The sequence below is a fragment of the Andrographis paniculata genome, unplaced genomic scaffold, assembly GCF_009805555.1.
Source record: "Andrographis paniculata isolate CXL003 unplaced genomic scaffold, ASM980555v1 Contig51END, whole genome shotgun sequence".
Taxonomy (NCBI): Eukaryota; Viridiplantae; Streptophyta; class Magnoliopsida; order Lamiales; family Acanthaceae; genus Andrographis; species Andrographis paniculata.
In genome coordinates, this window is record NW_026137586.1 from 131,848 (window position 1) to 148,088 (window position 16,241).

The following is a 16,241-nucleotide window of genomic DNA, read 5'->3' on the forward strand; positions in this document are numbered from 1 at the left end:
TCCATCAGTATCACATAAAGTTCAACATAACATTAGCACCTGTGTTCATTCAAATTTCAATGTAAACAAGGAATTAAGGTTGTCCTAAGATAGGTTAGTTAGTGTCAGTGAGCATCCGACAACACATGTCGTGGACGATCCAAATCCAATACAAACAAGAGGATCACCAAACTACTACTATAACGAGGCAAGGATTTCAAAATTAAGACATATATATAGATAGATAGAATGCAGACGAATGAATAATCAGGAGATTCATGCATGCCTGGGCTGGGCTGGGCTGTCTGTCTGTTCTTGTTGTTGTTGAAGCTACCCCCTCTCTATGCTTTTGACTTCTTTCGCCTCAGAACGACGACCCAAGTGATGACTTCCAGCAGCAATGCGACGCCTCCTATCCCAGCAATCACGCCAATGTAAGCCTTTCTCCATACGTTGACGGGCTGTAATATGCTCAGACCTTTGAACACGTTGATGATGCCGAGGATGAGCACCGTGTATCCGCACGAGTGATGGTACACGTTCCAGTACATCCGATACTTGTGCTTCTTGTTGGGCCTCAACAGCAATGCAAACATCTGATACAGGTATAAATCTGATCATCAGTAAAGCCAGCAAGAGTTGAACTGAACTCAATTTGCCTCTACTAAGTTAGCTGTGTTGATCATGTTTAATTTACCTGTAGTGTGGCGAAAACAAGGAGTGCGATCCCAATGTTGCGATGCTCGGAATATGTAACAGCCTTTGATTCCATCCCGAGTTTAAGACCAGTTGCGAGACCAGCAACTCCAATGGCATACGCAGAAAACTGACAGGAAACGTGCAAATAAAACCAGGCAGGATCGGCCGATGGGAAGGCTCTCATGTACCTTGCAATGATGATTCCAATCGGAAACATAATTCCCCAACTCACACCATTCAGTATTCCATGGATCTGAATCATATGTAGTGAACACAAATTAGGGCTCCATTCATATCATTTTGGTTCAAGCAGTATAACCTATAATTTGCTCAACGGTTGGAACATCAGTTGCAGATTTGATTCAACAGCTATGGCTAGGTGAAACTAAATTTATTCTAATTTCTGAGTTCTACATGATCGGATTTGGCAGGACAATCGGTTCTCACATTCACCTGCTTCGCTTCTTCAATTAGGTTTCAATCAGAATTAAGAATTGAGCTCAAAATTGATAACAAATCAGAGGCGGATTCAACTGAAAATCTATGAATTGAAGGAGAAAGTACTCAAACTTGCAATTTTCCTGCATTATATATATGAAAATCGAAACTCACATTCCTCTTCTTCACTTTAGCATCGCCGGCGCCGGCGCCGCCGGTGCTCTGTCCTTTCATCAGATCAAGGATGCCTACGGCGGCCAAATTCGCCGGCTGAACAAAATGCTTATCCGGAACTCCCTTCGTGACGGAAGGTCCGACTTGCCAAACATGGTTCACCGTCGTAATCCCTTTCTCCGGCAAAATTAGGGTTGCGAAGAGCCTAATAACCCCGCCGACAAACTCCGCCGACGATTCCTTCACCTGGAACCAAACCTTTGAGTTGTCCGGCGCCGAATACGACGAGATATTGTACGCCTTAACCGTCATTCGATCCTTAACGTCCTTGAACGCAACTAGCGCTTGCGAACCGAGCATGCCGGTGTCTGTTGGGTTTATCGCCCATGAAATCCACCCGTCCGGCGTCGCCGGAGCTCCGACGAAGGCGAGGGAGAGCGTGGATTGGTCGGGACTGTAGGTCCAGTGGAGGAAGCAGTTGAGAGTGGGAAGGTCGTTACAGAATGTATACACTCTGTTACCGGTGAACGTCTGTGACGTACATGTGGCCGCCTGTGACGGTGAGGTTAGAGAAACCGCGGATAGTACAAACGCAGCAGCCCAGTGTACAATGGCCGGCGCCATTGGTAAGAAATTCAAATTTCTTGCTGCAAATTTTTGTGCTGCTTCGATGAAAAACTCTGTTGCAGAGGAAATGGGACAGTGATTTATACGGACAAGAAGGAGGGGAGCTGAACTGGCGATGAGTACAACGTTGTACAACAAGACGAAATTTGAGGGAGAAAATAATTATGGAGTTCGTCTTTCTCTCGACGAATAATCAGATTTCAGGGTTGGCTGTATCTACACCGTTCGATCTTCAAATAAACGGTGTCGATTGTTCGGCGTTCGGCTCCTGCAGGGGTCTGGAATCGATCGACGTACAACGGTACACATGTGCCAAAGGGAAACTACGAAATCATATTAGAAAAAATACCCGGCCGGTTATTTATTTATTTATTACTATTATTATTGTAAATTTAAGTTTTCAATTTTATTATTATTATTATTATTTTTTTATGTACTATATATTTTAAATTAAAAATTAATAGTATAAATTTATAAGAAGACGAACTTTGTATAATTAAAATTAATAAAGAGAACAAAACAAATTATTTCAGCAAAAGCTTTTGAATATATTTTTAAATTCTATTAACTTTTTTTAATTAAAAATAATATTTTTTTTACTACCAAATCTATTTTTAGTATTTTTTTTCATTCAAATTTATTATTTTTAATTATTTTTACTCAATAAAATAAAAAGTTTATATTTTTATGTATTTTATTAAAACTCGATTTAATGAGCATACAATTAGATAACGGAGATAATATAAATTTACTGGTATCACCGTATATTTTTAAAAATAAAATAAACTAAGAGAACTTAATATATTAAAAAAGTAATAAAATAATACTAGTATTTTTGTATTATTGTATTTTTGAAATATAAATTATTTATTTTAATTAGATTAAATTTTAATTATTTAAATATTAATAACATATTAAATTTTAAATATTCTACCTAATTTTTATAATAATATAACTTCAAATTTCAAATTTCAAATAAAATAATATAATTTTTAATAATAACATAATTATTACTCAATATTTTCAGCTACATCATACTAACCTAGCAAAATTATTCCATTCTTTGTAAAGACTTTTGAACATAGATGTAGTAATTTATCAATTGAAAATGCTAGGTTTATTAGCTTAGTATTTTTGAATTATATAACTCCTTATAAATATTTTTAATATAATACATAATATATAATATATGTTATCCATTCAAACATTATGTAATTAAAAATATTATTTTTTATTTTATCTAACATAAATTTTATATTTAATATAAAAAATACATTTGTTTAAAAATATTAAGTGAATAAATTTACTATGTTCAATGTATAAATGTTAATTTATATTTTACAATATGTATATATATTTTTATTTTAAAGTGTTCAATTATAAAATAATTATTTTTTTAGTAACTATGATTTTATATTTTTTACAAATACTACCGTTTTAGCATCGTATCATTAATTTTTATATTAAAATTATATTTAAAATACTTTTAAATTTTCAAATTTAAATTAATCCCAAATACGTGTCAAAATAAACCTTTTTTAAATATTCTAGATTATTAATAGAACTTATTTACTTTATTTATTTTTGGGTTTTTAATAATATTTTTTAATTACGATTCTAAAAAAACAATAATAAATGATAAAAAAATATTTTAGAAAAATAAAAAAGTCAAAATAAACTTCAAATATTCATTACAAAAAGCAAAAAAATTAAATATTTAATTTAAAATAATATATTTTATAATGATGCGTGAATGGAATGATATAATTTGAAAAATTTTAAAAATAAAAAATTGAATACTCCATCCGTTCCATTGAAACATTGTAATTTTCGTTCTATATGTCACAAAACAAGGTTATTATTCCATAATTTAATAATTGTATTATCTACCTAACATATTAAATACCATCTCAACTATACTCCCTCTGTCTCACATATAATGTCATGTTGTCGTTTCTGTCCGTCCCACATTTCATGTCACTTTCATTTTTTAGAAAATGATTACACACTTTAATCTCATTTTTAACTTTTTAATTTATTTTTTTAAATTTTAATTAAACTAATTAGTTATGTTAATCTTAATTTATAATTATTTATATTATAAGTTAATTATTTTCACTAATACCGTATCTACAATGTAGACGGTATATGGGACGGAAGGAGTATTACACAAATATTATTACTTTTATATCACACAATAATAATATAAGTATTTTATCTTTTCTATTACAATTTAATACTATAACACTAATATTCAAAATTTACTTTCAATGGGACAAAGAGAGTATAATATTTTAGTATTAAATTTAATATTTTATAAAATAAAAAATACTCCCTCAGTCTTTTAACAATATATCAATTTTCCGTTTCAGTTCGTGACAAAGTATTTATTTTTTTTAGTCTTTTTATAAATATCCTTCAAATTTATAATATATTACACAAATGTAATTACATTTATATCATATAATACTAATAATAAATATTTTAGTCTTTTTATCTTTATTTCTATTATATTCTAATATAATATTAATATTTGTAAAATTTAGTACAAAAATAAATAGATAGATAGACATGAGATGAATGAAATATTAATAATAGACAATGCACACCAGACATATCAAGAGTGTGTTTTTCTTTTTTATATATATAAAATAATATAAATACTTAAAAAAATTATATACTACTTGTATATTTTTATATTATTTATATAATTTTTATATTTTTAATAATAAAAAACTATTTATTTAAATTATTTTACAAAAGAAACTTTAAGATACGTTGGTTTGAATTTTAAAATTTGATTTTATATCAAACTTTTAAATTTAAAATAACTTTTTTGTAAGATATAAATAAAAATGAAATTAGTCTGGTCTCGTTTCCACATAAATTTTGACGAAGAAATAATAACCGGCATATAAAAAAGCCCTAAATAGAATCCCTGTTCGCCGCCGCATCCAAAAACCCTTCCGATTTACTCCACGCCCCACCGCCGCCGCCAGTCGCCGCCCACTCCGCCTGAGTCGAGCACTTTCTAATGCGGATCAGATCGAGCTACCTGAGCACTACTCATACACTCGATTTCGTAATTGCTCCGACTTTCCGAATTATTACGTGATCTGCAACAAGCTTGCGCCGATTTTTGCTCTTCTTTTTTTTGTCATTTGTGGTCTGCTTGTCTCGAGTTTCTATCGATGGCGTCGGCGATTGGATGTTGCTCTCTCAAAATTGCACACCAAGGTATTTTGTAAATTAGGATACTCGAATGCGAAGTTATTGCGATGATTGTGTTCGTGGTTGTTTGTTATTCGGAGAAGCAGAGTGATGCTTTGATTATGTCCTATTTTTGTTATTTTCTTGTGGAAGTTTTTGTTTGTGTTGGCTTCGGTGCCGTGACTATGAATTAACGGTTACACTCCCAACTAGTTATCATTGCGAAACGTAATTTGGATATTTTCTCATGCAATTTTCGTTTGGAGATGTTTATCCTCGCCGCTGAGCCAATATTTCTTATACACAAGCATTTGTGTTTTGACTACATTTCTGCGATACAATTTGTTTGTTCTTTCCTTGAAAAGGATTGGCTTGAGATATACTCCCTCCGTCCCCAATCTATCTATCCATTTTGTTTATGCACGGGATTATTATATTGGGATAAAGTAGAAATAAAGGTAAAAATACTAAATTAACATTGTATGATACAAAGGAAATGACATTTGTGTAATATATTGTAAATTAGAAGGGTATTTGTAATGTTAGGTAGATAGTACAATTACTAAAAGAGGGAAACGGATACTTTGACATGGTACGGACCAAAATGGAAAAATGGATAGATTGTTAAGGGACGGAGGGAGTATTTGTTTTGATGTTTTATTGATGTCTATTCTTGTTTCTATATTTTGCAGGAAGGTTGGCAAAATGGAGGGCGCCCAGAGCAGCTGTGGTGCCTAACTTTCATCTTCCCATGAGAAGCTACGAGATTAAAAATAGGTAACAAGTAGACTAAACCAAAGTTTTTAGTGCAAATTTTTTGTGCCAAATTTTATGCAGTGCTGCATATTCCCCTCAAGAAAGAATATTCTTTAGGAGATCTTGTTTGGTTGTGTTTGGTGTATTTTGGAATAGTAAAAATTTTGAATCATAATAATTGTTTGATGTGATATAAATGGCGTATTTGATGAGATGGTTTGAATAGATTTTTTTATGTATGACGTGATGTTTGAAGTGAAATAAAAAATAATAAATCACTATAGATGAATAGTGAAAACATGGCGGGGAAAACACAATTGTTTCTAGGTTATTTCGTTCTAGCCAAAGTTGCCAATAGCACATTTTTGTGCCACCACACCATTGCAGTGTGTTTATGAACGCACAGCAATTGTGGGTTTCACTGCAGGGTGGGGCAGGTGTGATATGGATCTGTGGGGTTATTCAGATCTGCAATGTGCAGGTGTGGTGGATCAATGATTCAAAACTATGTCGAAACAGAAATGTCACTGATTATCTTCAACATTCTCTGTGATTTAATTAAGAAACCCTTTGAGCCTGCATTTTAGGCAATTGAATCTAATAGATTCATTTTATTCAAAATGGTTTTGTTAGCTTAATGGTTACTTATATATAGATTGTAACAACTCAATAATAACTTAATGGTTATTTATTTCCTAAGGTTTACCTTGTGCCTCAGGTGCCATTCTTTTCTTTTCTGCTTCTTTCTTCGTTTATCTATGCTTCAACTTTCATTGTTTTTTCTGTTCCAATTTCAACCTCAGACAAATGATTTTGTTGGAATGAATTATGAGATCAATTCTTAGATTTTTTCTTATGCATTGTGATTGTAATATATATTTATATTTATATAATACTATATATATTTTAGGGGCCGGCTGTTATATTAGTTTGACAAACATGCTTTAGAAAAGTGGACACTTTGCAGTAGAACACCCTCTCATAGATATATATTTTCTTATTCGAGGTTTCTCCTTGGCGGGGAGAAACCCTTGTTGTCCACGTTTATAAATCTACAATGGGAATAACTCATGATTTCCTATGTGGCAAGTTCAATATGAAAAGTGAACACTTTGATAAAGACATGCTTCATAAGAAAGAGTATTTCCTTCCATTTGGATGATTAAGGGTGTGTTTGGTTTGAGGGAAAGAGAGGGGGAGGGAAGGGAAGGGAAAATAGTTTAAATGGTGTTTTGATTCAAATCTTTTTGGAGGGGAGTGGGGGGAGGGAATACTTCAATTTCCTTTTCCAATATATTATCAATATATTAATTTAAATTCAGCAGTACCATTACATAACTTTTATTTTGATTTATATCTTCATTCTACTTTACGCCGTTCACTTTATCCCCATCATCATCTTCTCTTGCTGTTCGTTATTTATTCTCTCCAGCTTAAAACCTTTTATTACAACCACCACTCTTCATTATATGAGAAAATTGAGTATAAATTGAGTTTTTGTGTGTTGATGGACATGGCCAATTGTGTTATGCATGTTCTGAAATGAAACAATTATTCATTGGTTGGGTGGTGTATGCATCTGAAGCACAGCCTAGCAAGTTATCTGTTATCTCTTCTCATTATAACAAAATAGTTTGTCTAAGATAATTCACAAAGCAGAAGCAGCATGGCATGTGTTGGACTGGATTGATTTGGTTGATATTCACCATGATATGGACTTATCTTTACCTTGTGGAAAACAGTAGCTCATTTGGGATGACGGGATTATATGTAAAAGTTAAACCATTTCTTGGGTTACTTTTTGATAGACATGCTACATCAATTTATGCACTATGTAATGTTTGTCCAAATGAGCATTTATTTGGGTAATGCGATTATATGCATAATGGAAACCAATTTTCACGGTACTTATATATTCTGCATTAATTTATGCATTATCAAGCTTCTTTCTAAATGAGCTTTTATGTAAAATTTGAATCTTCTGTTTGCAGGACCAATGCTGATGAGATAAAATCACTTAGACTGATTACTGCAATCAAAACTCCTTATCTGCCAGACGGCAGATTCGATCTAGAGGCCTATGATGCCTTAGTGAACTTGCAGATAAAAGGAGGTGCTGAAGGGGTGATTGTTGGCGGCACCACCGGTGAAGGTCAGCTGATGAGCTGGGATGAACACATCATGCTCATTGGCCACACAGTAAATTGTTTTGGTGGATCGATCAAAATCATCGGAAACACCGGAAGCAACTCAACAAGAGAAGCCATGCACGCCACTGAACAAGGATTTGCTGTTGGAATGCACGCCGCCCTCCACATCAATCCTTACTATGGCAAGACCTCTCTCGAGGGTCTCGTCTCTCATTTCGAAAGCGTGCTTCCTATGGGCCCCACAATTATCTACAACGTACCATCACGTACCGGCCAGGACATCCCTCCGCATGTTGTTCTCGCACTAGCCCAGAACCCCAACTTGGCGGGCGTCAAGGAATGTGTCGGACACGATAGGGTAGAGCAGTACACATGTCAGGAAGTTGTTGTATGGAGCGGGAACGACGACCAATGCCATGACTCTAGGTGGGACTTTGCAGCAGCAGGTGTAATCTCCGTGACGAGCAACTTGGTACCCGGTCTGATGCGAGAACTGATGTTTGGGGGAAAGAATCCGTCTTTGAATTTGAAACTTATGCCTCTGATCAAGTGGCTTTTCCACGAGCCAAACCCGATTGGCGTAAACACAGCCCTTGCTCAGCTGGGAGTAGTGAGGCCGATCTTCCGGCTGCCATATGTCCCCCTTCCCCTGCCCAAGAGGATCGAATTTGTGGAGATAGTGAAGGATATTGGGCGCGAGCATTTCATCGGGGACAAAGATGTTGCTGTCCTGGATGACGATGACTTCGTTCTCATCGGTCGGTATTAGCTGTCAGCTGTAGCAACATACATACATAAGGTTAGTACTTGGTTTATCAAGTCTTTAACTGTGTGTTTGTGCGGACATTCTTGTATTTTGGGCATCTATGGGCTATTTAAGGTTATGACATGACCTTGTGGAAATATGTGTTGGTGAATCTGTCTTCCTGCCTGCCTAAAACTTCGTTTCCTTAGGATTATAACAGACACACACACACACATGCCCATAATATCTTTTATTAGGATAAATATATGAAATATTTTATCTATAATTTTATGTCTATACGTTGGTTAGTTTTTCTTAAATAATGAAGGATGAATTATAGTATAATAGAAGTTATGAGTAGCATACTTTTATTATGATATAAGAATGGGCCTTGGGTTTAAATTAATAATTATATGCTTGCATACAATATAGGGCACCTTTAATTAAGTTTATAGGCCTTGGGCACTTTTATCTAAACAAATCTAGTGTTGAACATTCCAAAATAGAAACCCACACTATGAAAATAAGCATATGCACAAAATTATGACATTAGAAATTCTATGCAAAAATGTGTATAATAATAACACAATATATTTTATCTAGTATAGCGAAATGCATTTATGTCAAATTGTATGTGCTAATAGGTAAGTACGCCAACTACCTGTGAACATGATTTGGAGATGGAGGTATTTTTGAACATGGTGATCCCCCGCCCCACCACCAGGACATTTTTATTCAACATGTTGTATGTGACATTTTTTGTTTTTGTTTTTAAAGAATTTCTTAAAATACTACATTATACTACTACTACTATTATTATTATTTTTTTTATATCGTGGGAACCGCAGCCGCTACCTTACTGCTATAATTATTTTATTTTTGATCAGAATGTACTGCTACTATTATTATTCATACAAATAATTGCATTGGATAATACCTAAACATATTAAGACAACAGCACATTGACACAAGACAAAATACAAATTGTCATGGAATCTACTATTATGTGGTCCTTTACATGTTCTTTCTTTGGATTCTTTTCTCCCCCTAAATCCTAATATCAGAAGGTGTATATATAATGTGATACTACTAAACTTAATAAAAAGTGCAAGCTATATATCACGACATTATTAAAATACACCACAAAATTAAGATTGTACAAATTAGAAGTTGCATTTGATTGTATAAACACTATTGATCTACTATATATAATCATCGATCTATTCCAATAATAACAAAATATAACAATTAATTTATAGTTTGATTACTTTTTGAAACAAGTGACGTCAAAACAGGATGTATATATAATACCGAGCTTAAAATACAAACAAAACATGTAAAGCACAATTGAGTACGGAGTAATTAATAATTTGTTGTGCTCCGCTCGCTCGCTCACCATTCATTCGTTCAATCATCTATTTCTTCTTCTTTCCTAATAATCTCTTTCTTCTTCTTCTTCTCTCTCGCTCGCTCGATGGGTGATGCCGGGAACTAAGCAGGCAGCATCCAATGCTCTTCTTGGTAGTAGCCGCATGCATTCTTCTTCAATATCATACTGCTTCTTATCAAAGGTCGTCCACCTCTCACACCTACCAGTTACCACTTCATTAATTAATTAATTAGATATCTCCATAGCTAGGCCCTTAGCTTGTGAATTACTCCACTATAAGTTTAATTATATATATCTGTATGTTTCTCCATTTTTGTTTACTTGGAATCCCACTTGATCACCGGATGGACATCAGTCATAATATTAATGTTAATGTAAAGGTTAGCAGCACTTTTGGTTGAATCCATTGCATATGTATATGATCAATCAATTACATGCATGCATTGCAGTTGCAGTTGCAGTTGCAGCGGGACGATAATGACCAGGTACTGATCGGATCGGTAGCGCCGACGTGTACCTACAATGAATGCCGAGGGTGCAAGTACAGGTACAGGTGCAGAGCCGAGCAAGTCCCCGTCGAGGGCAACGACCCCGCAAACACCGCCTATCACTACAAATGTGTTGCATGTCTGAATCCAATGAATCATATTCATGTGGTCCCACCCAATCCAAAGGGCCTTCTGAAATTATTAATTCATGAATAACCAAAATCAATCATCAATCTCTATTCTATATATGCATGCATTTAATTCATGATTTTGGGCCGGTCTTGAGTTATAAATTAAAGTAGGCTCAGAATATGTGGGGCTCGTCTTGAACCGGGCCCAAATCGACCCACTGGAGCCCATGAACCCCGGCCGAATACCTACTCTAGTTTACTCGAGCGAGTAGAGTCATGTGGCAGTGTGGAATCACTCCAGTCGTGGGTGATCAGTTTAGCGTTTAATATGAATAATTGAGAGATGTTCCTGATGATATCAGGTTGGAAATCCATTTCTTATTTACTTTCAATTAGTATTATTATTTTTACTGTACCAGTGTTTATGGCTCTATGGCAATGAGGATTTATGTCAAGTCAAGACCAAGTCACAAACAAGGAGGCTGTTGGCGTCGCCACCCAAGACGAACCACTCCCCGCCCGCCGCATCGGAGGCACTCTCTGACTTCGGTTTGCGGTGTTGTGAGTTTAGACTTTAGATTGACTTTCTCACTTTTTTTTTTTTTACTTCAGTGTTTTTTCTCGATTAGGGTTTAGCGAGTGCAATTGCGTAAACAGGATAAGGAAACAGTGCAATAATGCCGAGATTTATGGAGGATGCGCTGTCCATATCTGTTTTATACGGATCGATTGGTGTTATTAATTTTATATTTCTGCTGAATAGAATATTGAACAATTGGTCTTTTGCGCGCTTTTACTACATCTCGATGTTTGCAGTGCTTACAAGTCACACCCCATTTTTAATACACAAATAGCTTATATCTGTGTTGACTTGTACGTCATTTTCACAGAAGAGCTCTTTTTGATTTTCTGTTTTGTCAAATCGGGTTTGATTTCGTAAAAGGTTTTGTAATTATCTGAATTTTTTTGTCTTTTTATTCATTGTTCTCTGTTTGCTCTCTTTTATTTCTTTCCAGATTCTGGTCAATCACGATGATGGGCAAGGCAATTTCACCGATGCAAACTGCAGTGTTACTGATTTTGTGCTTCTGCATAGAAGCAGAGAACTTGAAGTACAAAGACCCAAAACAGCCGTTGAATGTGAGGATCAGAGATTTGATAACTAGAATGACTGTTGAAGAAAAGGTCGGCCAGTTGGCAATGATGGACAGAGAAGTTGCATCTGCAGATAATATCAAGAAATACTTCATCGGTATGGAGTCTCTGGCTTTCTAAATTTATAGCAGCTGGAGCATAATCTTTGGTCATTAGTCACCATTACCTTTTGAATCTGCAAAGTAAAAAGTTCAAGGCCTATATCCGCTCTACTGAAATTTCTGAGTGATAATTAATACTATAATGAGTATGTTGACGTATAAGATGCTAAAAACTGATCATTCGGTATTATCAGAAAGCTAAAAACTGATCATTCGGTATTATCGGAAACACTTTGTTTCTTTTTTTATTGATTTAAAAATCTTATTCAGAACTTTTGTTAAGTTAAATGCCAGAAATGGAGGTTGGGAATTGGGATTTTGCCTTGATATCGGGATTTTGATTTGATATCTGTAGCATATAATTTCTATGGTTATGTATCTGTTGGGAGCAATTGCAATTTTCAATAAGCTAATGTACAATGCTGCAGATAGTAGAGGAAATATTTAAGCAAGTCATAGTTAAAATCATTATCTATATAGTGTATGTCATTCATCATGCTAACAAGTATGCCAAATAAAATGAAAAGAAAAACTCGGCAACGTGTTTGATTACTCTAGCCTTAGCTTTTCAAGGTGTTTACAAGATAGAGTTTTTGTCCATGTCGAATGTTGCCCTTTACCGGGAATATTATGGATTGGTGACAATTAGGTAGTGGCTTATCACAAAGTGCTGATGTTTGCAGGGAACCTTCTGAGTGGTGGAGGGAGTGTGCCAGCTCCGAAGGCTTCTGCCAGGACTTGGATAAATATGATTAATGAGTTCCAAAGGGCTGCTATCTCAACCCGTCTTGGAATTCCTTTATTATATGGAATTGATGCCGTTCATGGCCATAATACTGTCTACAATGCTACAGTCTTTCCTCACAATGTTGGGCTTGGAGTCACAAGGCAAGTTGGGTTATCTATTCCAGTTCTTATGGTATTCATTCGCCATTTCATTTCATGGCATGCTAATTTCATGCCTGTTTTACTCAACTGCCAAATTATAACCTCATTTAGAGTTTATGTCCAGCTACGTCCAGCCATTCCAAAAGTTTCTGATGTTGACGTACCTACAATGAACCTAATATGTTAAAATGTGCATTATTATGACTGAATAGGAGACAAGGCCACACCTTGTTGCAAATATGAATTTGTTGAGAAATTGAAGCTGATGAAATTTGTTTGGACTGTAGTGTTGTGCATGTGGAGTCTTTAAGTATTGTCTCCATTCTCTAGTGGACTTATAGACATCTTATTTGTATTTCAGCCAGCCAAACAAATTGATTAAAATTGTATGAATTTTTATTAGGGATCCTGAACTTGTTAAGAAGATAGGAGCTGCAACTGCTCTCGAAGTTAGAGCTACCGGAATCCCCTATACTTTTGCTCCATGTGTTGCGGTGAATAATAGGGGGATAATACTTTTAAATTATCTCAAGTCAGTTGCACCTTTTGATTAACTATGTATTTCCAGGTTTGTAGGGACCCAAGATGGGGTCGCTGTTATGAAAGCTATAGTGAAGATCATAAAATTGTTGAAGCAATGACCGAGATAATCCCAGGTTTACAAGGAGATATTCCAGAGGACTATCCAAGAAGATTCCCATTTGTCGAGGGGAGGTAGAGTCCTCATCTGGTTGCATATGCTAATAATTTTTTTGATGCAATTTCTGAAAAACTAGCCACCTATAAAGAACTTTGTAAAGCTGATTTCAAGGGCATTGAAAAACTTATAAGAGTAGCCGTAATCATTTACTTTTTCGATTGGTTGGCTGGAGTAATATTTTCATTCACTCCTGGTGAAAGGCAGCATCCCTAAGTGAATATAATTGATTTCAAGATGCAACGTTGATGACAATGGCGGAAGGAGGAACATATTATCTGTAGTATTGGATGGGATGTGGGCCTTCGTTAGCTGTTTAACATTTAGCTACTTTGAGGGGGGACTTAACATGATTTGTGAATGGACATTTCACACGATGATTGCTGATTTATTGTTTACTTGAATACAGGACAAAAGTTGCAGCATGTGCTAAGCACTTCATTGGAGATGGAGCTACGGTGCAGGGCATCAATGAAAACGACACCATTATAGAGTGGAATGAATTGCTCTCTGACTATATGCCTGCATATATTGATTCCATTAGAAAGGGCGTTTCTACAATTATGTTATCCTTCTCAAGCTTGAATGGTGTAAAGATGCATACCAATCACAGACTTGTCACCGACTACCTCAAGACAAAGCTCAAGTTCAAGGTATAAAAGTTTACACACATCCGACCACATTTTTGCTTAACTCTTTCAATCGAGTTGATGTTTAATGTTTCACAATCAATTAATTCCATCATGGTGGTTTGCAGGGAATTGTCGTATCAGACTCTGAAGGTCTTGACAAGATAACCACTCCACCAGGGGCAAATTACACTTATTCTGTTGAAGCTGGTATAAATGCAGGAATTGACATGGTTAGTGAAAAATGTTTATCAATAAAAAAAAACACAATTTCTATATACGGTCTTGGTTTAGCTTCTATTAATGGGCTGTCGAAATTTGTTGCAGGTTATCATCCCAAAGAAATTCATGGACTTCATTGGTAACTTAACATTTCTAGTGAAAAACAAATTTATCTCCATCGACAGAATCAATGATGCTGTTGAGAGGGTGCTAAGGATTAAATTCATCTTGGGTCTATTCGAGAATCCAATGGCTGATTTGTCTTTGGTAAACCAACTCGGAAGCCAGGTACATCAATCAGATTGAAGTTAACACTGGCATTATTGTTTGTCGACAAAGCGTTTAACAATGGCTTCCAAGCAGGAGCACAGGGAGCTGGCTAGAGAAGCTGTAAGGCGATCACTTGTCCTTCTAAAGAATGGAAAAAATGGCGATGCACCTTTTCTTCCTCTCCCCAAGAAAGCCGCGAAAATCCTTGTGGCTGGAAGCCATTCCGATGACATTGGCAATCAATGTGGAGGATGGACAATCGAGTGGCAAGGCCTTTCTGGCAACATTACAGTAGGTAACGCTCGATATAACCAAAGTCTCAGAATGTGGATTTAATTTCTCCGAATTCGAATTTGCTATGTTTTTCTAAGTTCACCAAATCAAAGAATGATTCAGGTTAAAAAAGCTGTTGACATCCTCTTAGTACCTAATGCGACTGCAGATTTTCACGTCATAACTACGTGTATATGTACATTCGACATTACGACTTTGGTTACTTTCATCCTTTCAGGCACAACGGTCTTATCTGCAGTGAAGAACACAGTCCATCCCGATACCGAAGTCACACACCACCAAAACCCCGACCCAAAATTCCTCAGCTCCAACACCTTCTCTTACGCCATCGTAGTCGTTGGTGAGGTTCCCTACGCAGAAACCAACGGTGACAGCAAGAACCTAACGATAGCTGAGCCGGGGTACGAGACGATCGTGAATGTATGCAGGGCTGTGAAATGCGTGGTGATACTGATGACGGGGCGACCGGTGGTGGTCGAACCGTATCTCGACGTCATGGACGCCCTGGTGGCTGCATGGCTGCCGGGGACGGAAGGGCAGGGCGTCGCCGATGTACTGTTCGGCGACTACGGGTTCACGGGGAAGCTGGCGCGCACATGGTTCCGATCGGTGGATCAGCTGCCGATGAATGCGGGCGACCCGCATTATGACCCGCTGTTCCCTTTCGGGTTCGGACTCTCCACGGCCGGTCGGGAAATGAGAGCCAGCCAGTGATTGATTGAATGAAAGAACCAAAATTTGAATATTAATGATTATAATTGATATCCCATCTAAATAATTTGATCTTAAAAGAATAAAAAATGGACTCTCATTTTATTTCTTCATATAAAATTACTATTTTTAAATTGTTTATTTTATTATTTAATATATTTTTTTGGTTTGTTTAATTTTTGTTGTCAATAAATATAGCATTATGTTTTTTATAAATTTTTTTATTAAATATATTTAAATAAAATTTTTAATTTAAATATAATCAAACAATTTATATGTATATATATATATATATGATATTCTATTTTACAAATTTTTTTATATATAAAATATATATTTTTTATAAAACTAACTTCTTTGGACCTCTAAAAAGATTTTAAATTTTGAGGTCCTGTGGGTTTGGATGGCCCATGCCATCAATAATAAATTTTTTAAAATATTATACTAAATTTTTAATTTTTTTATATAAACGACTTGGATACATTTA

At 35.4% G+C, this 16,241-nt stretch overlaps 3 protein-coding genes across 3 annotated transcripts; 2 read left to right on the forward strand and 1 right to left on the reverse strand.

Moving 5' to 3' along the window:
• Positions 1–83: 83 nt before the first annotated feature.
• Positions 84–1,984, reverse strand: LOC127253522 (cytochrome b561 and DOMON domain-containing protein At3g25290-like). The gene is made up of 3 exons (XM_051278157.1): positions 1,291–1,984; positions 677–931; positions 84–575 (listed from the first exon to the last, which is right to left on the reverse strand). Exons 1-3 carry the CDS (start codon positions 1,912–1,914, stop codon positions 321–323), a joined length of 1,134 nt encoding a protein of 377 aa, XP_051134114.1. The 5' UTR covers positions 1,915–1,984; the 3' UTR covers positions 84–320.
• A 2,822-nt stretch (positions 1,985–4,806) lies between these two features.
• On the forward strand, positions 4,807–8,958 carry LOC127253625 (4-hydroxy-tetrahydrodipicolinate synthase, chloroplastic-like). The gene is made up of 3 exons (XM_051278288.1): positions 4,807–5,154; positions 5,820–5,904; positions 7,875–8,958. Exons 1-3 carry the CDS (start codon positions 5,109–5,111, stop codon positions 8,800–8,802), a joined length of 1,059 nt encoding a protein of 352 aa, XP_051134245.1. The 5' UTR covers positions 4,807–5,108; the 3' UTR covers positions 8,803–8,958.
• A 2,052-nt stretch (positions 8,959–11,010) lies between these two features.
• LOC127253624 (uncharacterized) lies at positions 11,011–15,930 on the forward strand. The gene is made up of 10 exons (XM_051278287.1): positions 11,011–11,348; positions 11,804–12,039; positions 12,727–12,931; positions 13,335–13,425; positions 13,500–13,645; positions 14,038–14,281; positions 14,386–14,490; positions 14,585–14,767; positions 14,843–15,044; positions 15,261–15,930. The coding sequence occupies exons 2-10, from the start codon at positions 11,820–11,822 to the stop codon at positions 15,755–15,757; spliced, it is 1,893 nt and encodes a 630-aa protein (XP_051134244.1). The 5' UTR covers positions 11,011–11,348; positions 11,804–11,819; the 3' UTR covers positions 15,758–15,930.
• The last annotated feature ends 311 nt before the right edge of the window (positions 15,931–16,241 follow it).